Source organism: Podarcis raffonei, chromosome 7 (assembly GCF_027172205.1).
Source record: "Podarcis raffonei isolate rPodRaf1 chromosome 7, rPodRaf1.pri, whole genome shotgun sequence".
NCBI lineage: Eukaryota > Metazoa > Chordata > Lepidosauria > Squamata > Lacertidae > Podarcis > Podarcis raffonei.
This window is the reverse complement of record NC_070608.1, coordinates 88,520,977-88,546,414: the sequence shown is the minus strand read 5'-3', so window position 1 is coordinate 88,546,414 and position 25,438 is coordinate 88,520,977. Positions and strand designations below refer to the sequence as shown.

The following is a 25,438-nucleotide window of genomic DNA, read 5'->3' as shown; positions in this document are numbered from 1 at the left end:
TGTCTGTTAGAAAGTGGAGTGGTAGAGCCAAAAGTGGAACCCAGGTTTGTTATCCAAAGGCTTTCTGGCCCTTGTGGCACAGAATTCAGAGAGTGGAGCCCTGCCAGGATTCTCCTTTGGTATACTGAAGTGTAAATGCCAAGCAGCTTCTCAGCAAGACATCCAGGGCTCACACAGTTTGGATGGCCTGGGAGGAGGAGGATGGGGGCTTGGCTGTGGGCTTGGGATGAGCTTGACAAGCAACATAAGGCACATTACTCCTGCTTCACCACAAAGAAGCTTTTATCAGTGAGATATTTCTGATTTGGACAGATCTATGTGTATTAACCGTCCCGGTCTAGATTATCAGCAGTTGTGCTTTTTGAAGAATGAGAGGTGGTTGTGACACTTGGAGCCTCTCCTGATATCTGTAGGTTTCAATCTGACCCATGATATGTGGACTAGAAAAATGCTGAGAAGTGTTGACTTATCCCTGTGCCTTGACCATAGAAGCTGTCACTGTTACAACTAGCCAGGCTAATAGCTGTTCCTAGGTGTAACTCTAGGACATGGAGAGGGGCACAGAGGAGTGCTAGTAATACTCATCAGGAACGTAGAAGAAAGCTCCAAGCTAAGCACAAAAAAAGCACTGCCATAGAAGCTGACCATCAGTAGCCGTCGCTGTGTCTTGGCTGTGAGATCGGCTTTAAGAGAGCAGCTCTGGTTCACTCTTCAGTTAGAAAAATAGAGGAAAAATCCAAACAAACCTCAGCCATCAGTCATTTGTTAAGAGCAAGAGCAGAGGGCGCCAGCAGCACCAGCAATTGGCATAGACAAGCGGTGGGCGAGTGAGCTGCATGGAGGAAGCATCTGTAGAAGCCAGCTTGCCAAGTCACCATTATCTGCATGATCACAGGACCCACACAGGTGCCAAGCAGCCTCAGAGGTTTGCTCAAATCCTCCCTCTCCCGCCTCACAACCTGTTTTATGGCATTCTGAGTGTCTGATGGGTAGAAGGAACAGGGTGGGTGGGAGGAGACATACGCCTGGCATTTGTCCACAGGGCAAATGAAATCTATGAAGTGGCCATTTTAATTTTCATTATCTCGGTAGCCACTCTGCCTTTGGACACCAGTTCTCCAAGTGGCCAGAGAGATAAAATGTTAAGAGAGTTTCTGCAAATAGGCTTAAATAGGATGTGCTTGCATAATTAAATCAGTAACAAGCCTGAGCATCTAGGAGTGGGTCCCTTGCATCAAAAGGTATGTCACATGCAGCTTTTGCTCAGTGTATTCCTACTTAAGATAGAGCCCATGAAAGGCTCTCTGCTGTCCTGAGAGAGAGCAGCTAGGACTGAACCCCTGTTGTCATGGGCATGTATGATTGCCTTAATTGCACATCTGGCTCCCAATTCGAAGTCCAGGCAGGAGAAGAAATTAATGCAAGGCTGAATAAGGTTTGCACAGCCTCCCCCTCCAATGGATCCAGTACTACTCTCAAACCTACTTTTATGACTGTTGCTTTTGTTTCAAGAGTGGAAACACCCAGATATTTGTAGATCCCTATTTGGACTGCTGTTTTGTATACAATGAGCTTGTACCCGTCAGTGCAAGAGTACTGTTTTATGCTCTTTTGGATCACACTTCTGCTTGTTTTGCCTTTCTAAGTGGGGTGTATTGCAAACATTGCAAACAGACAGCTGCTTTATACTGAGTCAGGCCATAGGTCCAGCTAGCTCAGTATTGGCTACATGAAGTCTGGCTAACCTTTGACCCTCCAGGTGTTGGTGGACTACAACTCCCATTATCGCTGACTCTGGAGCCGTGGGAGCTGGAGTCCATGAACATCAGATGAGCCAAGCCTGCACTACACTGACTAGTAGTGTCTCTTTCCCAGCCCTGTCTGGAGCTGCCAGGAATTAATGTTGGGTCCTTTTGGTGCAAATCATGTGCTCTTTGACTGAGCCTTTCCCCTTTGGCTTTTTTTAGTTTATATTTTATAGTGTGATTTTTTTTTAATGTTGTAAGTCATCTGGGATAGCTTAGGAGAAAGATGAGATATAAATATATTAAATAAATTAGGTCCATTAATTTCAACGAGTCCTATGATAGCCATGTTCAACTATATAAAAGAATGTCATATAGAGGAGGGAGAAAGGTTGTTTTCTGCTGCTCCAGAGAAGCGGACACGGAGCAATGGATCCAAACTACAAGAAAGAAGATTCCACCTAAACATTAGGAAGAACTTCCTGACAGTAAGAGCTGTTCGACAGTGGAATTTGCTGCCAAGGAGTGTGGTGGAGTCTCCTTCTTTGGAGGTCTTTAAGCAGAGGCTTGACAACCATATGTCAGGAGTGCTCTGCAGGGGGTTGGACTCGATGGCCCTTGTGGTCTCTTCCAACTCTATGATTCTATGAGTAAAATGTTGTTGTATACCATCCATAGGAAGGTATCCTTAAGCTACCTGTAGAAGTGGCACAATCCCATCCAGGATACCTTCAGGTCCAATGGTTTGGCAGTGGTTGTAGTCTTCCATATGGTTGTGTTCATGGGAGTGATGAGGACAGGGCTGACTGAGTGAAAAACAACACAGTGCAATTGTTTCAGCAGACACCTAACTCTTCGCTAATTCACTCTTCCCTTTTTAACTTTCAGAGGCACCTGTTGTATATGAAACTGCAGGACGTGTTGTAATGGCCTTGGAAGTGCACTGAAGACGGACCTTGCCCCCTCCCCGCCATCATTTGTGATTGGTACTGTTAGTATTGTGGCGGTGTGTTGTTTTCCACCCTGAGTGGGCTTGCTGCTTTATCTGGTCTCCTCTTTGTTAAGAAAAAAGATGTCTGAAACTGGCTCTCATCAAGACGCCAGTTCCAAGCCAGGCCTATTGGAAAAAACCAAGAACCCAGATGACTCTCAGCCGTCAGTCAATTCAGAAAGGAGGAACAAAAGTGGGATAATAAGCGAACCTTTGAACAAAAGTCTTAAGAAGTCTCGACCACTCTCCCACTACTCCACTTTTGGTAGCACCAGCTCATTAAGTGAACATTCTGAGAAAGGTGCCCCCGTCGCCAACGGCAATGAAGCAACTATGGATAAAAGCAATTCTACCTCAAAGCACAAAAGCATCTCCGACATGCTGAGCAAATCAGATATTTCTGCAGAAGGACAGAGCATCTTGCAACAGTTTGCTCAGTCGACAGAGCTGCTCAAAAGAGTAGTCCAGGAGCACATTCCCCTGCCTAATGACCACGGGACGGGCATCTCAGACATGGAAGCCGTCTCGGCTGCAGAGACAATGAACAGCCCATCTGATTTTCCTTACCTGGGGGCTTTTCCTATCAACCCTGGCCTTTTCATTATGACCCCTGCTGGCGTATTTCTGGCAGAGAGCGCACTCCATATGGCTGGCTTAGCAGAGTACCCAATGCAGAACGAATTGGCATCTGCCATCAATTCAGGGAAAAAGAAACGGAAACGGTGTGGCATGTGTCCTCCTTGCAGAAGACGGATAAATTGCGAGCAGTGCAGCAGTTGTAGGAACCGTAAAACTGGGCACCAGATTTGCAAATTCCGAAAATGTGAGGAACTTAAAAAGAAGCCTTCTGCTGCACTGGAGGTAATTGGGTTTGGTCAGGCAGCTTAATAGTTCCCCTCAGCTGCTCTGTGTGGAACCACAATGCCAATTTATGTGGACTGGATGTGGAAATGTCAGGGGTTTGAATCTCTTAGCAGTTCTTACCTTTTATATTCCACTTGGCTTCAGTCTTCTCACATGCAGACCATTATTATTAGTAATTGGGAAAGAAACTCTCAGATTGGCCCTCATTCCTGTGATGATATGAGTGGCTCTCTGGGGCCTTCTGTAGACTCCTTACAAATAGCTGATGGTGTGTTCAATCTGTTTCTGGATTCCATTATCTCAGACTGCATCTGAGATCTCACAGGACTTAAAACACTCCTCCACGGGGGGGAAATAATAATAATAATAATCCCCGACATTGAAACTAGCATGACAGTGTGGGGGTTGTTCTAGAACCCTGACATGCTGCTTTACATGTAATTATAATAATGTACATAATGCTTTTGATTGTTCAAAGTGTTTCCATTTCTGTTATCTTCTCACCAGTGTTTTTTCCTTAAGAAAATAGGTGCCGGTATGCCCCATGCCCAGCCCACCCCTGCTCGTTCGCTCCCCCCCTTGCCCCTTCCTCCTGCTCCTCCATTGCTGCTGCTTCCTCCCGGAGATGCTTTGGCGTGACCCCTTATAATCGACAAAGCGCCTTCTGGGAAGGTGCCTGAGCATCATAAAAGTCACGCCAGTGCATCAGGCACCTTCTGGGAAGGTGATCATAAGGGTTGCGCCAAAGTGCCTCTTCTCTGGCATGCCCTTTTTACAGTCATCGGGCACCTTCACAGGAAGTAGCAAGGGGGGGGGCAAGCAACTATAAGTAGATGAGCATTATTGGCTCCATATTTCAAATGGGAGGCTGATTCAGAAATGCGTAGTGGCTTGCCTAAGTGGTAGCTTGGCTGAATAACAGGGACTTCCTGATTTGTAGCTCTGGCTCCTTCACCACAACACAGCACTAGTTCTCATTTTGTACAAATGGGTGTTTCTCTGCCCCACTTCAGTAAGGAAGCATAGACGTCAGAAGTGGTACAGTTTGGACAAAGATTTATCACTTCAACTGCTGGTTGTGAGAGCTAGGCCTTAATGCCAAAGTCTTTTATACCATAGGGAGAGAACATGTCTCCTCTTCTTAACCATTGGCCAATCACCAATTTACAGCAGTTTCTTCTAGCAGGTGAACTTCATTTCAAAATGTTCTAATCACATTTCTAAGCTAATACTCGTGAGTGAAGTCAAGACATTGTGGCCTCTCCAAAACCTCTACTGACCAATTACAAACTCTGACTTTATAGGTTTAGTATATGAAGCTTCTGAGTACAGATCCACCTACTTTGACTATTGGTCACTTTCTAAGGTCTTGGGCAGATTTCTTTCCCAGCCCAACTACCAACTGCAAAATGCCAAGTTGAGTGGGTTTTTATTTCCTGGAAGTCCCTTTGGGAGGGGTGAGGTGTATCTTGTCACAGACGTTGGGCTGTCTTGACTTAGCCTAGCAGCTGTGATTCTTGAAAACTCAATGCCTTTATTGGTGCAAACACTTCTTGTCAGCGGGATGTGACTTAGTAAAGATTACAGACCTCTGCCTAGCAGCTCTCAGTCTTCCTTGTAAGTTGAAAGAGGGTTCTTGGTAAAAACAAAGCAAAACACAGTGAAGTAACATGACAAGCATGCAATGGAAGATGGCAAATGAAAGAACAGGACAAGTAATCAGAGGCATATGAAATGCAAGCAGATAAAGGTAAGGATGCAATGCTGTCAGTAAAGAAAATTATCTTAGGAAAGTTTAGTGCATCTTAAGATGCAGAATAAATTTTACTTTGCTAATCGGTCATTTTCCCAGATGTGGAAAGGTTTGGGGCTGTTCATTACTCAGACTAGAGCAGGTTGGGGGACTGGGAATTTGAGGCAAGGACCCCAAATCCCAAAGCTGCCAACTCTCTGCAAGCCACATTGACAAGTGGGCCGGGTTGCCCACCTGACATATGACATTATGTGTGGATAGCATTCAGTGCCACATGCAAGCAGCGCTGAATGCAAGCCAGGCAAGGTAGTGAAGCAGTAGCCTTTGGGCAGAACTACATGTTACATGCAAATGTGTGCACCAAACCACGATGTTTGCTGCTTCAATAGGGGGGAAAGCGGGTGCTGTTGAGAAGCTTGGTACTGGTAATCCAGAATGGAGAAGCAGTGGGAAGAGATGCTTAACCCTTCTGATACTTGTTATTTTCCTTCTGAAACACTCATCACCTCTTCCATGGGTGCTTGCTCACTTCTGTGGGGTTCCTGGTGCCTGTTTGCAAAATGTAAACACATATTTGGAACCTGATGGGAGAAAAAGCAGCAGAGCCGGGGAGAGGACTTGCTAGAGAAATGTAGCATGCATTGGAAAGAGTTAAGCATCTCTGCTCAAAATTGCTCCCTTCCAAAATGCTTTTTGATTGAAGCAGCAGCCATCATTATTCATATGTAACATGTAGCTCTGCCATTCTCTTTCATATAAACAATGCAGTCTCGATTGAGAATTGCTTTAGGTGATGGATCAATTCTATTGACACGCCTTGCTATTCCTGAGTTGCAAAGTTGTCAGGTCACGGCTGAAAGAAGGATCCTGTAGCTTTGAAAATTAGGTTCTGTGGCTGATGCAGAGCTGATCTCCCCATCACCAAGCAGTGCTCAAGAAGAACGGAGGAAGCTGAAGAGATTGACCCACTTGGTTTGAGCCCCATATGATTGCAAGCACAAACAGAAAATATGCACTGCTGACATTTTGGCCTAAGCTAGCTAGCTTTTATTGAATGGAGGGAAGCAAAGTATTGTGTCTTCTTTGCCATTTGACCTCCCCCTTGTTCCTTATTTGGTGGTGAAGGGGAAGAGAGAAGGCATGTAGCATCCATGTTTGTACAACTCTTTTCTGCTGGTCTTTGAAAGGTACAGGTCCCTTCTCCAGGTTGCAACCCTTTCTTGTTAGGCAGCTGGCTAATTTTGGAAAAGCTTCAATTTCTGGGGTGGGGTGGGGGAACCTACCCCTTCAATTCCATTTAATGTAGATATTGGGCAGTGGGGCAATGAGTTTTTTTCCTGGTTATGCTGCTTAAGTTATTTTCTCTGAAGTTAGTGAAGGCTATAGGCATCACACTCTCAATGAAGACAGCAATACATTGCACAGAGAATGTAATAACTTGCTTTCTTATTAGCCACATTCAACGTTTTTCAATTAGCATCAGATTGGAATGCATATATTTACCAGTCTGGGTGGTGGTGATATGAGGGGCTGGTATCTTTCCCAAACTGCCATATTGCTAAATTATATTCCTGTTCTAATTTGCTGAGTCAGTGATCTGGAAAAGGGGAAAGTCCATCTCTCCTAAAGAGACCTAAAGTGGGAAAAGGGATTCCACAGTGCATATTAGGCTGCTATGTTTTCCCTCATTCTCTTTGCATTATGGGGGAAGTTAAATGACAGCGAACCTGTGGAAGGCTTTATAGCTTGGTTTATTCTTTTTTCTCTCTTGCTGACTGGGAAATGGGAATAAATGAAACCGCTTTCAAATTATATGATGGGACTTGCTCCATTTACAGCAAGTCTACTCTAATTTTGGGAGAGTTAGGACTAGCATCTCCCAAGCAGTGACAGGCGTATTCTGAGCTACAATTAATTGCTACTGGTTTATATGAGATAAATGAAAATAATGTAAGGAGAAACCTGCTCAGTCTTTGATATCTCTAATGCTGCAATCCTGTGTACACTTTCCTGGGAGCAAGCCCAGTGAACACAGTGGGACTGACATTGGAGAGGGCATGCATAGGAGATAGGAGGCTGCATAAGTAGATAGAAACTGCTTTATATATATATTAATGGTTAGTGTGAATAGGAAACAAAATGTTTGACTTTCATTTGAAGTTATTTTTGTCAGAATGCTTTTTTTAAAAAAGGGGGGGGAGAAAGAGGGGGTGTCCCGCAGTAATTTCAGTTGTCCTGTTCGATAATGGAACATGGTGCGTAGGCCAGTTGGATGCTGAGAAAGATACCATACAGATAGGTGGCAAAGCAGGCTTGCATTTAAGGATCTCCTGCAACATAGTTTTGCAAACTTCTTCAAAGGCATTGTTGATCATCTCTGTACTTCCATTGATTCATAAAATTCTAGCATTGGAAGGGAACCCAAGGGTCATCTAGTCCAATCCTCTGCAATGCAGGGCTCTTTTGCCCAATGTGGGGCTCAAACCCAGGACCCTGAGATTAAGAGTCACATGCTCTACCCACTGAGCCATGCTGGGGTCGCTTATCCCTTCTGTCTCTTGCACTTCCCTTGAGGAGCTCATCTTGGTGCAGGTGGTGCCCCTTATTCTCTTAGCAACCCTGTGATGTAGTTTGGGCTGTGTGGTAGCAAGCAACCTGTACAGTCGCAGCCTGATCTCGCTAGCCGTCTCACCCAACACCGAGAGCTGCATTTGCCACACGAATCCTGGATCACTAACAAGTAACATTTGTTTTAGCCAGACCAATTTAACTGGAAAGTTTGTTCTATCTAAAATGCCTTGCACAGCCCTCTTCTCCTTTCTATAATAGTCCACAGGTCTGTGAACAAAGGCATAGTAGAATTGTGTCTAGACTCCTTTCAGTATTAATAATGTCATCTGTGCAGGATTATGTAATCTGCAGTCACACACAGCCCACTGCAGGATTTCCACCCTGCTTACTTAACATGAGTGACAAACACATCCTGATGTCTCACCATCTTTCAGACGTTGTCACCTTAGCAGACTTCCTGAGACTTCCCACACAACTTGTTATCCTACAGGCAGCAAAAATATTCTCCTCCCACTCTGGAGCTGGTGAAATTCCCCACTGCTGAACAGTTTGCCCTGGAGCAATCAAAGTGATGTCAGTGGAAGCTGCCCTGGAGTAAAGGCAATCAGCCATTGGTTTTCTGCCATCCTCGGCTCCTTTGGGTGGAAGGAAGGGATAGAAATTAAATAACTAAAATTATGTAATGTCTCCAATTCCTGCTTCCCAGTCCCCAAAACACAAGCCCTCCCTGCTAGATCAGACCAAGGTCCATCTAACCCAGCAGTCTGTTTTGAATAAAATGCAGGCTAATGCCTTTGAAATACCACAAGCAGGGCATCAAAGGTACTCAAAGCATCTGTTAACTTGAGAGGTACACTCCAGTTGTATGTGGAGGCTATCATTTATGCCTATTCATGCCAAGTAAATATTCTGTTTCAAAAGCCAGCTTGCAGGGATGTTGCATGTTTCTGTACAGATCATTGGTGTTAGTATGATTAAAAGGTAAAGGGACCCCTGACCGTTAAGTCCAGCCGCAGACGACTTTGGGGTTGCGGCGCTCATCTCGCTTTACTGGCCGAGGGAGCCAGTGTTTGTCCACAGAGAGTTTTTCCGGGTCATGTGGCCAGCATGACTAAACTGCTTCCGGCGAAACCAGAGCAGCACATGGAAACACCGTTTACCTTCCTGCCGGAGCGGTACCTATTTATCTACTTGCACTTTTTTGGTGTGCTTTCAAACTGCTAGGTTGGCAGGAGCAGGGACCGAGCAACGGGAGCTCACCCTGTCGCGGGGATTCGAACCGCCGACCTTCCGATTGGCAAGCCCTAGGCTTTGTGGTTTAGCTAGCACAATGCAAACAGATTAAAAGTGTGCTGCCCTATGAGTTCAATTTGGCATTTGCATCTGTATCCATGCTGAAGAAGCCTGACTCCTTTTCTAATCCTGGAGGCTTGGGCTTTGGTGATTGTTCCGATTTCCACAGCTCTCCAGCTGAGCCCCCCCCCCCGTATTAATATGCAAGGGCGGTTTAGGGCCAGGCTCATGGGCAGCAAGAAGGAAATCAGCCCTGCTCTGCCAGTAGACATGGGAACAGCTGCCCAGCCCATTTGCATTTGACATCCGGAACAGCGGAAGGAGCAGGGGAGTCAGCTGTGCTGCATCTGGAACACGGAGAGGACAAATAGAACAATGGCAGAGGACCTGCTCCAGATCATTTTAAATATCCTTTCAGAAATTGCCTTCTCCAAGACCCCTTTGCTGTTTTCTCATGGACTCTCCAAATTCGTGAGGCAAGCCTGTGAAGGTTAAAAAGTGATTATTTCCCAGTAGTGTGTGTGTGTGTGTGTGTGTTTCAGTGACAGGTCAGGCTAACTCTGCAGGCATGGGGAAACCTGGCTCATTGTCAAAGAGTTGTGTTCCAACAGCAAACTGAACCTAAGAGCTCCTCACAGCAGGAATTGCTCCTGAACAACTCATAATGGCTCATCTTAGTGAGAAATAAGCATCCTTTTCTGTCCCTTCAGGTTCATCAGCTGGTAAATGCCAACAACTTGCAGGAATCGAGTAGCAACTATTGTGGGGCAAAGCTGTTGATTCATAATCAGAATCATTCATAAATATCCCTTGTGTTTCTCTGATGAGGGGCACCTTTAATAAGTGCAACCAAAATGTTGGCTTTTGGACAATCGGTTTCCTAAGAGGAATGTTACGCTATAGATATTAGGTTTAGGCTGTGACCCAGAACATGTTTACTTAGGAGTTTGGTCCCAGATGAATTCAGTAGAAATGACAAGTACAGATGCATAAGACCAGGCCACAAGTTTATCAGGCCCAAGCTAGCTGTTATGAAATATCTGCATGTTTTATTGCATGGATCAATGATTGATTCCCTGTTGCTTTGGCAGTCTTTCAGGACAGAGACAAATATAATGTGTGGCAGAAATGTTTTCAATGGCACATTTGCTACACTTCTTTTCAGGACAGCAAAAGCTTGTTCAGACCATTTCCACTACACTTGCCCTGCCTGTCTCCATCATTTTTTATTCTTTGAAATGACACATAAAGGCAATGTCCACTGCTCCAAGTGGCAATTCCCGGGTACTCCATTAAGGGCATGTGCAAGTGGTATCTTTTACCACTTCAAGAACATTCATAAAACACATATTTTAAAGGTGTTACTAAAACAGTTGCTATCTTTTGAAATAATAAAGACAGAGGAATGAATAAAATGCCACTTCCAAAACTATGTATCGGTTTTGGAAGTGGTATTTTATTCATTCCTCTGTCTGTATTATTTCAAAAGATAGTGTTTTTTAAAAAGTAGAAAAGCAAGATGGCGATGATTAAAAGCGAAGGGAAGCCCAGTTGGTATTTTCTTTAGCATTTTTGTATGATAAGTTATTTTATTGCAAGTCGCTCTGGAATAAGACATTCTGAGTTCTACTGCCTAGTCTACATGACCTTTTTAGTCAGAGGACACTGAAGGACTACCTAATCTTCCACTCAGCAATATACCTGAAGCAGCAATATGAAGCCTTAAGGAGGGATGGATAAATCCTTCCCTTCGCCATTAGTCATGGAGGAAATGGTGCTGTGTTTAAAAAGTCAACAATGAGTCCCTTTATGTTATGGCTTTTTAAAGTTCTCAGGCTGTTAAAAACCATCACATGGCTGGACAGGTTGGTGGCAATTTCCTCTGCTTTCACCTCCTTTGTGTGTGAAAAACAAGCGAGCCAATAAAATACTAAATTGTGCTGCCAGCCTTGGATTGGGAAGGAGAGCTTCTTCCCACACAATGCCATTCCTAGCCTATCAAAGTTTCTGCATAGCTCTAGCCTCCATAGTTTTATACCCAGAGACATAAAATGGACACATCAAAATAACATGCCAAATGGCTGGAAGGTAAATATCTCAATAACAGAAAATATTACAGTGCTCCTGGAAGATACTCATGCTTTGGCCAGAGAGAAGGAATTATACCATTGTGAAACAGCCACAGATAATGACTCCTCCCTCCCCGCCCCATCTTTGAGATGCGTCTTGAGTAACCAATGAAACCAAACCTCAACAACAGCAACCAAGCACAATCCTGGAGGCTTTGGTAATTAAATGAGCAAAGCTTTTCATTCCAGCAGACCCCATTCTCCTGCTAGCTTTGTTCAAGAACTTTCTTTCTTTCTTTCTTTCTTTCTTTCTTTCTTTCTTTCTTTCTTTCTCCTGGCTTGTTTACAGTAGCAGGAAAGGTTGCACGCCACAGCATGGTGAAGTCGATTTTAAAAGATAGGTAGTCCTGTCCTACCACTCTTCCTTCCAGATTGTGAAGTTGCAACTCTTTATTGCCCCACCTTGGGGGAGATTAATGTGCATCCCTGAAGCTCTCTATTATAGGGGTAAGGATATGTATGCATGTGACTGACAAAGTAACAAGCACAATAAACATGCACAAGTATCTCCTGAGCATTTAACTGCCAGCCACGAGTCCCTTCATCACAATATGCATTTGCTGTGCTATTGGAATGGTCAGTAGGGAATCGAAGTTTATTCTTAGTGGACTCTGCATGACATGAGGCCAGTGATCAGTGAGGACTTATTTCTGTGTTCATATAAAGAGACTTTAGACCACGTTCTCCCCACTCCCTGCCAAAAAGTACCATTTGAAAGTATGAAAAGAGCAGTTTGCTGCTTCTTTAGGCTGTATACAGCAAAAGCATTTGGCCAAAGGGCCAAAAGGTTTCACAAGAGACTACTGGGTACCATGAAGAATTGCTAATAGAGAAGATGTGAAGTTGTAAATATGTCTTTTGCAGGAACATAAAGTTGGAAAAATAGGTTTGGGAGGGGACCCCGTAATTGGAATTACAAATATGTAATGGTGTACGGTTAGCGTTGAAGAAGAGCCAGACTGCAGCTGAATGGCAGGGCATTGTGTGTGGTGTAATGTTCTGGACTTTCCTTAAAAGGCGCAAAGCTGCTGACTCTGCCCGGGGCTTGTTCTTCTCCTGCCTGCTCATCATGTGTCCCTGTTCTGTTCTCTTCTGTCTCTGCAGAAAGTGATGCTTCCTACAGGCGCTGCATTCCGGTGGTTTCAGTAGGAACAAGAATCCCAAAGCTCTGTCATCCAGTGCAATGTCACTGCTTGCTTGTGTTGTCTCAGGCAAGGCCTTTTTGGGGCGGAAATGAATGGATGCGCCTCTGTCTCCTTTAGAACCAAAAAAATTTTCTCGCAGATTTCATTCCTGTTTTTATAATTTTTTTGGCATTTGTTTAACATCTTCGAGTACTAGTAAAAAACAAACATTAACTGCTTTTCAAATAATTTTTTTAAAAGAATCCATAAAGTAACAAGACATTATAGAGTATGGACAATCAATTTATTTTCCTGTGTTTTGGTGTTGATGTTGTTTATGTGTGGAAGATGCAGTTTTTGTGTAGAGAATGTAAATTTACAGTAACCTTTTAAATCTAGTTACTAATAAGCACTACTGTAATTAGCACAGCTGTTTATTCATTCATATTTTTGTTTGATTAATTTCCATCATTAAAGAAAAATAGTGTGGCTAGTTTCTAGAATCGCTCAACTTCATGTTTATAAATGAGAATATGTTTAAAATAAGGTAGTTTCCCTTTCCCTAACATACACATAAGATTAAGGTTTAATCAGCAAAATGTTTGGTATGAAAAAGTGGAAATGTACTGCAAAACTGGCAAGTTTTTAAAGCAAAGCAAAATAATAATTAAGTTTAGACCAAGAAGAACTGCACACTAGAATAAACCTGGAATTAACTGCAATTATTCTCTTTTAGAAGAACATTACTGGAATTCAGATATAAAGCTATTGCAGAACCCCTGTTGGAAACATATATGAGTCTTTTTCTTCTGTTCAAAGCCCTTGTTTCCCTGCTTTCTGACCATCACTAACTGAAAGGCTGTTTGTAATGTTCTAGCGATTCAGGCTGTTTTGTGAATAAAAATGAAAGCATGTTTTGTGTCATGGTTTACATTTCCATTATTCTGTCTGTTTTGGTTGCATGCAGGGGGGCTTTGTTTGTTTATGTTTTGATACTAAGGCAAAACAAAAATGGCCTCTTTTAGGTATGTTGGGTCTCCTCCACACACACAGTATTTTCAAGTGTTTGCCATTCAGGTGGTTTAAATTAAGGCAGCTGGTTATTTTTAAGGCTGCAGCTCTAACCTTACTTAAAAGGTAAAGGTAAAAGGACCCCTGACCATTAGGTCCAGTCATGACCGACTCTGGGGTTGCGGCGCTCATCTTGCTGGGAGTAAACTCCCTTGAATGCAGTAGGATTTACTTCCAGGCAGGCATGATAGTATGATCTCCCAAGTCATATGGAGAGCAGATCCATTGATTTTATTGGGTGTGCTCTGAGAAGTACTGTCATTAGAGATCACACCAAGGGTTCTTGTTTGTTCATGTTTTCTTTTTAAATAACTTCTCCCCCCCCCCCAAGAAATGAAACAATGAGACCTTTCCCTTTGCAAGCAGCATTGTGTTACTAGCCAGCTGAACATGTTCTGCAAATATATGGGTATGGGATCTGGGTTTATTTATCAACCCAAACAAACATCTGATTAAGTCGAAAGGTCATCAATTTTCAGAACAATTAGAAATCAACATAGCATTCATGTTTCCAAATTTATAGGGATATTATCTGTCATAGGCCACCGAATCGTTTTTGCCTTAAGCAAATGAGCTGCAAGTGGCTCTAGAGCAGAGGTAGCCAACACTGCGCCCTTCAGATGTTGGACTACAATCCCATCAGCTCCAGCCGCCTTGGCTAGTGATCAAGGATGAGGAAAGTCAATGGAACTTCCATCATCTTTAGCCATGTTTGGGGGGGGGGGTCTGATGGGAACTATAGTACTACAACATCTGAAGTGCACCGTGTTGGCTACCCCAGCTTCAGGGGGCTATACACAATTGTTTCCCTCCATATATGGAAAGCTCACTGGTCCTTTGGAGGCTTCCATGCATTTTCACTGAATTCCCCTTTCTCCCGCAGCTCCCCAGGCCACCTGCCATGCTTTTCCAAAGTGTTTCTCCCTCCCCCACCTCTCCAGAGAAGATGGGAAGGGGTGTGCAGAGGACAATTTTTTTTTTCAACAAAGACACACAACTGGATGCAGCCCAGAAGAAATTAAATACTGGTTTATTTAGGGCTGTCAGTTACTGCAAACAAGGAGCAGGATTTGGAAATAGTCTTTCTCGCATAGCTGCTGCCACTGAGTTCCTTGATATCTTGGGCTTACCTCTGTTTTGCATAACGCAAGACAATCTCATTAACATAAAACAGTAAAAACACTTTTGTCAATAAAAATATTAGGTGAATGCTTAAGAGAGGGTTTATTTTATTTCTTAAGTGACTACACCAAGGAAGCAAACTTGTTCCGATATTGCCATTCAGTCGCTGCAAATATATTGTGAATTCATGCAATTCAAGGAAATCAAAAGTATAAATTGATTTGGAAACAAGGATGGAAGAAGGCAAATTATGTAACCCAGTACCACCAAGAATAGCCAAACTTTTGAGCTATAGCACCACTTGCACTTTCTTCTTGCTTCATGGTCTCAGCGAAACAAGTTGTAATTTACTGCTAGCAACACAAAATAAGCAAATACAAGGAAGACTGAATTCCAGGTGAGCATGGACTAGGTTCCTTCCAACCCTGCTTGCCGCAAACCACTTCGTTTGACTCAACTGGGCATCCCACCATCCTGTGGAAGTACTGTACCTCAAAAACAAAATGTGGACTTAAAGCCACGAAGATCGGCTGGGGGGGGGGGGCAGCAGAAATATGTGGTGAATTTTTGGAAGTCTGTTGCTTCCTGGGGTCTGCTGGTGTCAGGATTAGCAAAAGACAGAATATGTTACGAAGCAAAGGCATGCAGCTTTCAGAATTCTCATTTTCTTGACACAGAATTTGTAGTGCCTTAAGTGCATGTATTTTTAGTGCATGTAGTTTGTATTTTTTTACCACAGAAATGCACATCTCTGTTAGGTACAGAGTTGATCAGGATCACAGACTTTAAAGGAATAGGTACTCTCTTAGAGGTCTTGCAATGTCATAGAAAATAAGCACCGTTTCTGATCACACAATGGACATCCTGGAACGCTGCAGATGAGAGAGATGTTCTATAATCGGGAAAACCACAGCACACAGCTTTCAGACACAATGGGCAAGCAGACATCTCCGTAATCCTAGACCTGCAACTGTTTAGAATAGGCAAGATAACACTGCAGCCTCTGAATAAGATGATGGTAGAATGTGGCTGGTGGCATGAGAGAGGCAGCTGGGTGGCCAAACCTCGACCCACAGATTTCTGTTTTAATAGCAGATAAACTACAGTGGTGTGAGCAGCTTTTCATGCCACAGAGAGAACAGTTGCGTTTCTGTGATGCCTTCACAGACGTTGCCACAGCTTGTTTGGAATGCTTGTAATGCAACGTTTTGGGTTTCCAAAGCAGACTAAAATTCAGTTACCCATTCTATACCCACACCATCCTGAAAATGAATCCTCCCCTTAAAAACTACAAAATGATGCTGGAAAGGAATTCCAAATTGCATTGAGCACTTGTCGTAGATAGAAATTGCTGACTTCTCAGCAATATTCCATGGAATCTGTAACGAAGAGTAGTGTATAAATCTTTACAAAATATATTTGCTGGCAATGCTCATGGTGTTCTCTGCTAAACAAGTGGGAAATGTTTCCTACTCAGAAGTCAGTGCTGACACAGTTTATACCACCACTTCCTTCCTGTGCTAGGCCTAGACACTCAGCTAATGCAAATTCGGCCCAAGAGCATGTTTCAATTTACTATCATCATCATTTAAATTTGTGTTTAAATTCTTGTCTGATGCTAACCACACTGGAAACCTGCTTTCCACCAGTTCAGACTATTTGCTCATCTAACTGCTCCAGGGATGCGGGGCAGAGGCCTTTCATGACATAGGCTACCTGAATCTTTTAACTGGTAGCCTTAGATCAGTGTTTCCCAAAGTGGGGGCTACTGCCCCCGAGGGGCTCTGGAATGATCTAGAGGGGCAGCAGTAGCCTCAGGTTCAGTTGGGGGGGGGGCGTTGAATAAATATAAGGGGGCGGGGGAAGCATAAAGAAGAGAAGAGAAGAAATTTTTTTAAAAAAGCGTTCATACACATTCCTCTGTCGTATAATGACGTCGACTGCCAGGTTGGGCGCTGCTGCAGGACGGCGACAAGGCCTCCCCTGGATCCGATGGTCCTGCTGGAGGCGAGGGGTTTTCCTGGGCTTGGGTGAACCCTGTGTGTAATGCAAATGTTACTATGGTTGATTTTAATAAATAAGTTTAAAAATCCAAGCTTCAGGGTGTCATATTTACAACAACATTTTCTTTATTGTGTTGTAGGGTGTAGGTAGAAACAGAGATACATAAAAGAACGCAAATTTGTCACAGCATCTTTCTGTTTGTTCACTTAAAGAAGGTAGATTTCCAGGGGGTACAAAGTTAAAAAAAAATTGGAAAAGGGGCCAAATAAGTTTGGGAACCTCTGCCCTAGAAGAATGAACCTAGGACTTTCTGGATGAAAAGCAGCAGCTGTAACATTCAGCTGCAGCCTCTAGTCACTGCTCAAAACCTGGATGCATGTTAATGGAGAGTTAACATCCCTGGCAAAAAAATGTGGCGCTTGATGCTTCTCCCTTTCATCTTGGGAGAACCAAGAGCAGGGCTGGGTGTTCACCTGGGTGCTTATTGCTGTTGCTGCTTTGTTATTATTTACGTAGGCTCTGGAATGATTGACAGGCATGGCTGCCATTTAGTTAATTCATTGATTAATGTAACTTAATGCCTACGCAGTCTGTCCAGCAAGCCCTCTGGCAGCTGGGATTCTGAAATGACAAGACATCCATACAAGCCCCCTAAAATCACAAATGTATTTGGTGTTATATGGCTATGATGCTTACTTAGGGACTTTACTTGACTCAAGCACTTGAGGAATCCCTGCAACAAAGTGTTCAGTTCCTGCTTGAAAGAGAGGTTGGCTATGGGATTCTGCAAGCAAGTCCCAGGGCCAGTTTTGCTGTGCTACACAGAGCAATAAACTCATGGAGACAAGGAATCATAAAGATGGCACAAGTAGTGGCATTTGTATGGAAGGTGCAGAGTGAATCTCTTGTTGCATAATCCATGGAAATCAGAGAGTATCTTCTACTGTAACAAAATAAAAAATATGCCATGTCCCTACTAGTTGCTTGCCATGATGGGAGCAGTGGCTATTTCCCCATAGTCCCTGAAAGTGTAATGTACTCTCAGCAATTCAGGGATGAAATGCAATATGTGCTCAAGTGTTGACAATTCCAGAGGTGACATTCCAAAGCCAAGCCGATTTTCATGGGTGCTCTTATCTTTCTCAAACAGCTCAAACTGGCCTAGCCAAGAGAGTAAAAATTGCCATATTGGGGAAGGGATTTCTCCTCGCAGGGGCTATCCACTTCTGCTCCTCATAACCAGCCAGCACACTCTTGAGTACACAGCATCATGAATGTATTACTACTAGTTTAATGGCAAAATAAAGTGCCTTATTTCATTCTGCAGCTTTGGGAAAGAGTGGGGTAAGAGGAATGAAATCTACGTGCACAGTTGCTACAACTGGCGGGTTGTGCTATTCCTAATAACAAGGCCAGTGGAAGTGATGACATTCCAGCTGAACTACTTAAAATTTTAAAAGATGATGCTGTTAAGGTGCTACTGAATATGCCAGCAAGTTTGGAAAACTCAGCAGTGGCCAGAGGATTGGAGAAGACCAGTCTACATCCCAATCCCAAAGAAGGGGAGTGCCAAAGAATGCTCCAACTACCGCACAATTGTGCTCATTTCACACGCTAGCAAGGTTATGCTTAAAATTATACAAGGCAGGCTCAAGCAGTATGTGGACCGAGAACTCCCAGAAGTCCAAGCTGGATTTCGAAGGGGCAGAGGAACCAGAGACCAAATTGCAAACATGCGCTGGATTATGGAGAAAGCTAGAGTTCCAGAAAAACATCTACTTCTGCTTCTTTTACTACGCAAAAACCTTTGACTGTGTCGACCACAGCAAACTATGGCAAATTTTTAAAGAAATGGAAGTGCCTGATCACCTCATCTGTCTCCTGAGAAATCTCTATGTGGGACAAGAAGCTACAGTTAGAACTGGATATGGAATAACTGATTGGTTCAAAATTGGGAATGGAGTATGACAAGGTAGTATATTGTCTCCCTGATTATTTAACTTATATGCAGAATTCATCATGCGAAAGGCTGCGCTGGATGAATCCCAAGCCGGAATTAAGATTGCCAGAAGAAATATCAACAACCTCAGATATGCAGATGACACAACTTTGATGGCAGAAAGTGAGGAGAAATTAAAGAACCTCTTAATGAGAGTGAAAGAGGAGAGCGCAAAATATGGTCTGAGGCTCAACATCAAAAAAACGAAGATCATGGCCACTGGTCCCATCACCTCCTGGCAAATAGAAGGGGAAGAAATGGAGGCAGTGAGAGATTTTACTTTCTTGGGCTCCATGATCACTGCAGATGGTGACAGCAGTCACAAAATTAAAAGACGCCTGCTTCTTGGGAGAAAAGCAATGACAAACCTAGACATCATCTTAAAAAGTAGAGACATCACCTTGCCAACAAAGGTCCATATAATTAAAGCTCTGGTTTTCCCAGTAGTGATGTATGGAAGTGAAAGCTGGACCATAAAGAAGGCTGATCGCCGAAGAATTGATGCTTTTGAATTATGGTGCTGGAGGAGACTCTTAGAGTCCCATGGACTGCAAGAAGATCAAACCTATCCATTCTTAAGGAAATCAGCCCTGAGTGCTCAGTGGAAGGACAGATCGTGAAGCTGAGGCTCCAATACTTTGGCCACCTCATGAGAAGAGAAGACTCCCTGGAAAAGACCCTGATGTTGGGAAAGATGGAGGGCACAAGGAGAAGGGGGCGACAGAGGACGAGGTGGATGGACAGTGTTCTTGAAGCTACTAACATGAGTTTGACCAAACTACGGGAGGCAGTGGAAGACAGGGGTGCCTGGTGTGCTCTGGTCCATGGTGTCATGAAAAGTCGGACACGACTAAACAACAACAACAACACACACAAACACAAACATTCCGGTGATCCAATTTAAACTAAGCCGTTTCCCATGCCTCAATATTTATTTTGTAGATTGCCTTGAAATCTAGCAGGGTGGTATATTAATGTTTTTAACAAGCCAATAGAGGAATGCTGGAAAATATTGAACAGCAGACTCTTAGAGAGCCTATCTAAGCACAGTGGCTTTGTGGAAGTTCAACTGAAATGGCAGCTTTCCAAGTCAATGCATCTGCAACAGGATCATAGTATCTGTATGTGACCTCAAGATGTGGGTGCATATCCAATCTCAGACATACACTCAGCCCCCTAGTAGTTGTATTTTGCACTATCTGCAGCTTCCGAGATGGGTGCAAAGGCAGCCCCACATACAGCATACTGTAGGTGATCAATGCATAGCAAGGCTCTCTCTGTACAGAAATGGGCATTTTGAGTTGTACAGAAATGGGTGATGGGCATTTTGAACTGCTGAGATCATTTTGGTTTATTGTGACAGCAATGGACCTGAAGCACCTCAAAGTACTTACTTGCTCCTTCTGAGCTGGTACACAACCCAATTTCCAGACATTAGAACCACCTATCCACAGGGTCTCTGCCCTTTCAGGATTTTCAAGACCCAATCCCAGTTCGTTAGCCCTCATCCAGTTTATGACTGCATCTAGACACCAGTTTAGGACATGCACACCCTGTCCTGCTTCAGATATGACAAAGAGATGAAACTGGATATCATCAGCATAGTGGCGACACCTTGCCCCAGATCTGCTAATGACTGCCCCCAGTAGCTTCATATAGATACAATATTATTTCAGACAAAATCCTGCCCTGTGGCACTCCACAGATCAACTGTCAGGGGGTGAAGGCACTGTAACCCAATGCTACTTTCTGGAACATTCCCCTTAAGTAGGAGTGAAACCACTACAAAATGCCATCAATCTACAGCTGGTGGAGACCGTCTAGGATGATACCACGGCCAACAATGTATGATACCACTGAACAATCCAGAAGAATCAACAGGGTCACAATCTCCTTGTCCCTCTCCTGAAGTTCATCCATCAGGACAGTAAAGGTTGTTTCTGTCCCCAAACTGAAATGGGCCAAGATCATCAATTTCATTGAAGAGTGTATGCAGCTGAATTGCCACCAAACTCTCAGTCGCCTTACTAAAAAAAAGAAGAAGAAAAAAAGGTGTATTGTGAGCATGCAGTACCTGGCATAAACTTTGGTTCCAGGGTGTTTTCTTCAGAAGTGGCTACACCACTGCCATTCACTACACCCTGGATTCACCCAGTCAACCTTCCACTGCGGGCACAAACCAGCCAGGGTGAGATGGGTTGAGAGAGCATGTAGTAGGGCATTCAGCTGCAAGCATCTTGTCCAGATGTAGCTGTAGCCATGTTGATTTCAAGCACTCCTACCTTTGGGTCCCAGAGGCAGCTGCAAGTGAAAGTGATAGCCTTTGCAAAAATAAGTGCAATGGGGACAGATGAGCGCAAAGCCACAAATCACTGGGAAGACTTCCAAGCCGTGCAATAAAGGAAGAGCTGCGTCCAGCACTTTGGGCTTGGGAAGCTGCATCGGCAGCATCCCCTGAATCAGAAGGTTATTCCTTCCCAAACAGCCCCCTTTGTGCTTGTTTCTGACAGGGAGAAATTAAAATGAACTCCACTTTCTTAACCCCCTGCCTTAGACCCTCTCACACTCTCTCTTTCCTAATTGTTGTCTTTAAAAGCGGAGTGACCTCAACACAGTCGCTGTGGCACCTCCAGATGTCCTTTGATGTCCACCCCAGATGTTATAAACTACAGCTTCCATCATTCCTGACCATTGCCCATGTTGGCTGAGGCTGATTTAAGGTGGCACCCACAACATCTGGACCTGTGGCTCTTAGGATACTACTTATTTCTTTTATTATTATTATTTGACATAGTAAAGCAATTTGTTCTTCATAATTACATGGAAGAGAAGAGAAGAGACTGGAAAACTATGGGCAGTGAAGACTGATACAAAGGAAGGCACATTGATCCAGTACATTTAGGGTTTCATAGGCATCATGAACCAATTGAATTGTACCTTGACGCAAAGAAAAAGCCTGTGGAGAGGTGTAACAGGTTTCCTGCAATACATACCTGAGTGGCTGCATTTTGGCCAGTGGAAGCTTCTGAACTATATTCAGGGGCAACCCTATATAATATATAATATTAAATATGTCATTTTACCAACGCGTGAATAAAACTCATCAGGGTCCTTATCTGAACTTGGTCTGGCAAAACAAAGGCAAGATGAAAATACTACAAGTTCTATAAGAAGATATATAGAACTCAGTACAACTATAATTCTGACTTTTATTTCCATGAGGAACAGCCATGTTAGCCTATTGCAACAAAAGTAAGAAGTTCTGTAGCCCCCTTAATGAATAACTGATTTATTGCAATGTATGTTTTTGTGGAGTGGAGACTATGTCCTAAAACGTCAGTGACAAAGAGTGCACTCATCTATTCATAAAAGCTCATTTCACAATAAACCAGTTTGTCTTTAGTATGCCATAAGACTTTCATATCACACTTAGCTGGTAGCAGTAGTTTGGGGTCTTTATACCTTAATCAGAAGGTTTTTGATAGCTGGATGAGAAATAATGATCAGAAAAGACAACATGAAAGTGCTGTAGATTAGCAACTCAGACTTAGTTGAATCTGGCCCACAATTTTTTTAACTTCAAATGGCATCAACATTGCCACTCCATTTATATGTATTTTTGCAGCAATTCATTTGTTCCAAGTCTTCTTCTTGCCTCTAGTTGCACTCTGGGGCAAAAGAAAAGTGGTCCTCTTGTCCTATCTCATGAGAGAGGTTGTTAAGACAAAAGGGAAGGGCAGTATGGACAATATGGACAATGTTTCTTCAGATGAACAAAAGTTGTTACCTTCCTTGTTACCAAGCTGTTTGTGCAGCTGCTCCATGCTAGTTGAACATGAGGCAGGGCAACAAGAGGAGCTTCTTGTTGTTTAGTCGTTTAGTCGTGTCCGACTCTTCGTGACCCCCTGGACCAGAGCACGCCAGGCACTCCTGTCTTCCACTGCCTCCCACAGTTTAGTCAAACTCATGCTGGTAGCTTCAAGAACACTGTCCAACCATCTCGCCCCCTTCTCCTTGTGCCCTCCATCTTTCCCAGCATCAGGGTCTTTTCCAGGGAGTCTTCTCTTCTCATGAGGTGGCGAAAGTATTGGAGCCTCAGCTTCAGGATCTGTCCTTCCAGTGAGCACTCAGGGCTGATTTCCTCCAGAATGGAGAGGTTTGAGCTTCTTGCAGTCCATGGGACTCTCAAGAGTCTCCTCCAACACCATAATTCAAAAAAGAAACAGATTAGCAGCTATCAAAAACTGCCACTGCCATCTCCTCCAAAGGAAACAGACCATTCTGGATGGTTTTTATTTGATGTTTTAATGTAGGTTGTAAACCGCTTTGAGTTTTTTCCCTTAAAAATATAAAGTGGTATACAAATGAAATGAATCATAATCTCATGGCTGCTTCCACCACTCAGAGAAGAAGTAAAGGCACTAGGCACTGGTTAAAGGGGCAAGGAAATGTTCCCAATGAGCAGCAAACCTGTGACCTGACGATACCTGGTTTTTTCTTGTATGCAAAGGAGTCTTCCCTACAATCATAAAAATTAAATGTTGTCCTGTCTGCTTAGAGAAAGGCACTAAGGCTCCAGCTTACTCAGTTCAACAAGCAGCAAGAGGATTCATTCTAATTAACATGGATTTAATTACTTCCCCTCCTTTCTGCTGATCTCCCTGCTGCATTGGGCTTTCCATACGCATGATCTTTGCAAATGTTACATCCACCACATGGACACCTGACAGCCTGGGACAGGCACATGTGGCAGGCCTGGTCAGCAGGTGCCACCTTGCTTCCCCAACAAGCTAAAGCTCTGACACATAACAAGAGCTCATGCAAAGTTGCTCAGTGACGAGTCTCCGACGGAAAATGATACAGATCAAGCTGCATCCATGATGTGACTTCAAATGGCTGGTAAAAAGGAGCCATTTTCCTCCCTAGAATATCTGAACTACTACTCAGCCTAGTTTTCAGTTTCATATTTAATTTTCTTTTACTGTGACTTTACTTATGGTTTTTCCCATCAGTTTACTTAGACATGCCAATGCCCATTTCCCCTGGATTTTCTAACTATGGCCTGAATCTTCTAAGTGTTAAAACAGAACAGGCGGTCAGCTGTTTGAGGGACGGCTCCCCTTGCCTGCCTGATCTTGCAGCCCCAAATGGCAAATTCCAAACCAGGCTAACTTATGCTTTGAGTCTGGTTGAGTTTCCTTTGATTGAGTTTAAAGGTTCTGTATAACTTCTGTTTATCGTTTCCAGAGTGTTAAGTATTTCTGGATTATTGTTGCTTTTGCTGCTGTTTTGTAGGGGGCAGCCCATCGGAGCCAGTGCCTGAATAACATGAAGGGGAAAGAGAAACAATTCCTCAAGATAATTCCTGCTCAAGATAACACTACCCATCACTTTCACAGAGGAGCCAAGTGTTTCTCAGGAACTGCTATTGTCATGCAGGATGAGGGCTGCCATGTCCCTCCCCCTCCCCCCTCGCCTGCCCACTTCCCTCTGGCTTCATCATCTGCTCACGAGGGCTGCAGCAGATGCTCCGGCATCCTCAGGGCTCCTGCTTTGCTCCCAGACTCTTCCTTTATGATCATGCGGAGAGAAAAAGTGTGACTGGCACAAATTCCTGATAAGCCCAGTGGCTTCTAGGAAGAAGCCATTTCCCCTCTCCTCATTAATATTCTGATTACGTGGGATGCATGAAAACCTTGATTCTTCAACATGCACCCTGCAGTTATCCAAGTGTCAGAGGTAGAATGTAGCATATACATAAATTGCCAACTCAAGTCCCAAACCCATCAAAGGAAGCCTTCTGCACAGTCAGGAAAAACGGCTCTCTTCGGAAAAGGGCAGCGGGTGAAAGTAAGGATTTATAATGGTTTGTGATATCCATATATTAAAGGCCTCCTACGCCCACAGCTCCTCTTAGGGGTTGTTCATTCCAACCCCTTCCTTATATTTGTGATCAATAATATTGGTCTCTTTTCTTTTGTTGGGCCTAATACGCACTTTGTGCCATTGACTTTGTAAAAAAACAACAAACTGCTTTACATTTGCTTTGAGAGTCCATAATTGAGGTTGTCAAAGGATATTTGCCAGAGTAGCATGACAAACTGATTCATATGTAATCTGCATGTGGAGAGGGGAGCAAGAGATGAATTAATGTATGCTTACACTTTAGACGTGATTGCAAGCAGTAGAATACTGTACATGCTTTGCGTCCCAGATTTAAGTCCAAGCATTGTGGATTAAAAGACGCAAAAGGGCTGAGAGAGTCTGGAGACCTGCCACCGTGTCGTGGTCTAGAGGCAGAAGAGGATTTAGGGGAGCGCAACAGGTGATGCCACAACTATGCTTTAGAATGGAGCGCGAGAGGCAGAGGGCCAAATTTTGGCATTGCACAAGCGTCACAGAAATTTGATTCCCCAAGGGCCACTACTGCTGATGGGATCTCTGGTCTGGGTCAGGATCAGCGCAGTGAGAAAAGAGCCATCTTTTGAGGGAAGGAACTGTATCTCCAGGGGAAAAGAGCTGACATTCAATGAAATTTTAACTCAGAGTAAACTCACTGAAATTAATTGACCTAATTGCAATGGATCTACTCTGGGTCATGGGCATAGCCAAGGGGCGGGGGGTCAGTTCTGCCCCCCCCCAACAAAAGTCCTGCACCCCGAACAAAAATCCTGGCTGAGCCCATGCTCTGAGTAAAGCTTCACTGAATACCACTCAGGGTTAGGAAAGACCACTGACTGGAGAAGTGGTGCCAGTCAGAGTTGGCAGACCA

The 25,438-nt window shown here is 43.7% G+C and overlaps 1 protein-coding gene across 4 annotated transcripts in view; it reads left to right on the top strand.

Annotated features, from left to right (window-relative positions):
- Positions 1 to 13,391, top strand: part of CXXC5 (CXXC finger protein 5) — a 70,032-nt gene extending 56,641 nt beyond the window's left edge. For all 4 annotated transcript variants that reach the window (XM_053397484.1, XM_053397485.1, XM_053397482.1 and 1 more), the window contains 2 exons: positions 2,634 to 3,597; positions 12,451 to 13,391. In XM_053397484.1, coding sequence (XP_053253459.1) covers positions 2,818 to 3,597; positions 12,451 to 12,495 — 825 coding nt within the window. In that variant the 5' untranslated portion in view covers positions 2,634 to 2,817 and the 3' untranslated portion in view covers positions 12,496 to 13,391. The remainder of the gene's footprint in view (positions 1 to 2,633; positions 3,598 to 12,450) is intronic.
- Positions 13,392 to 25,438: the final 12,047 nt, after the last annotated feature.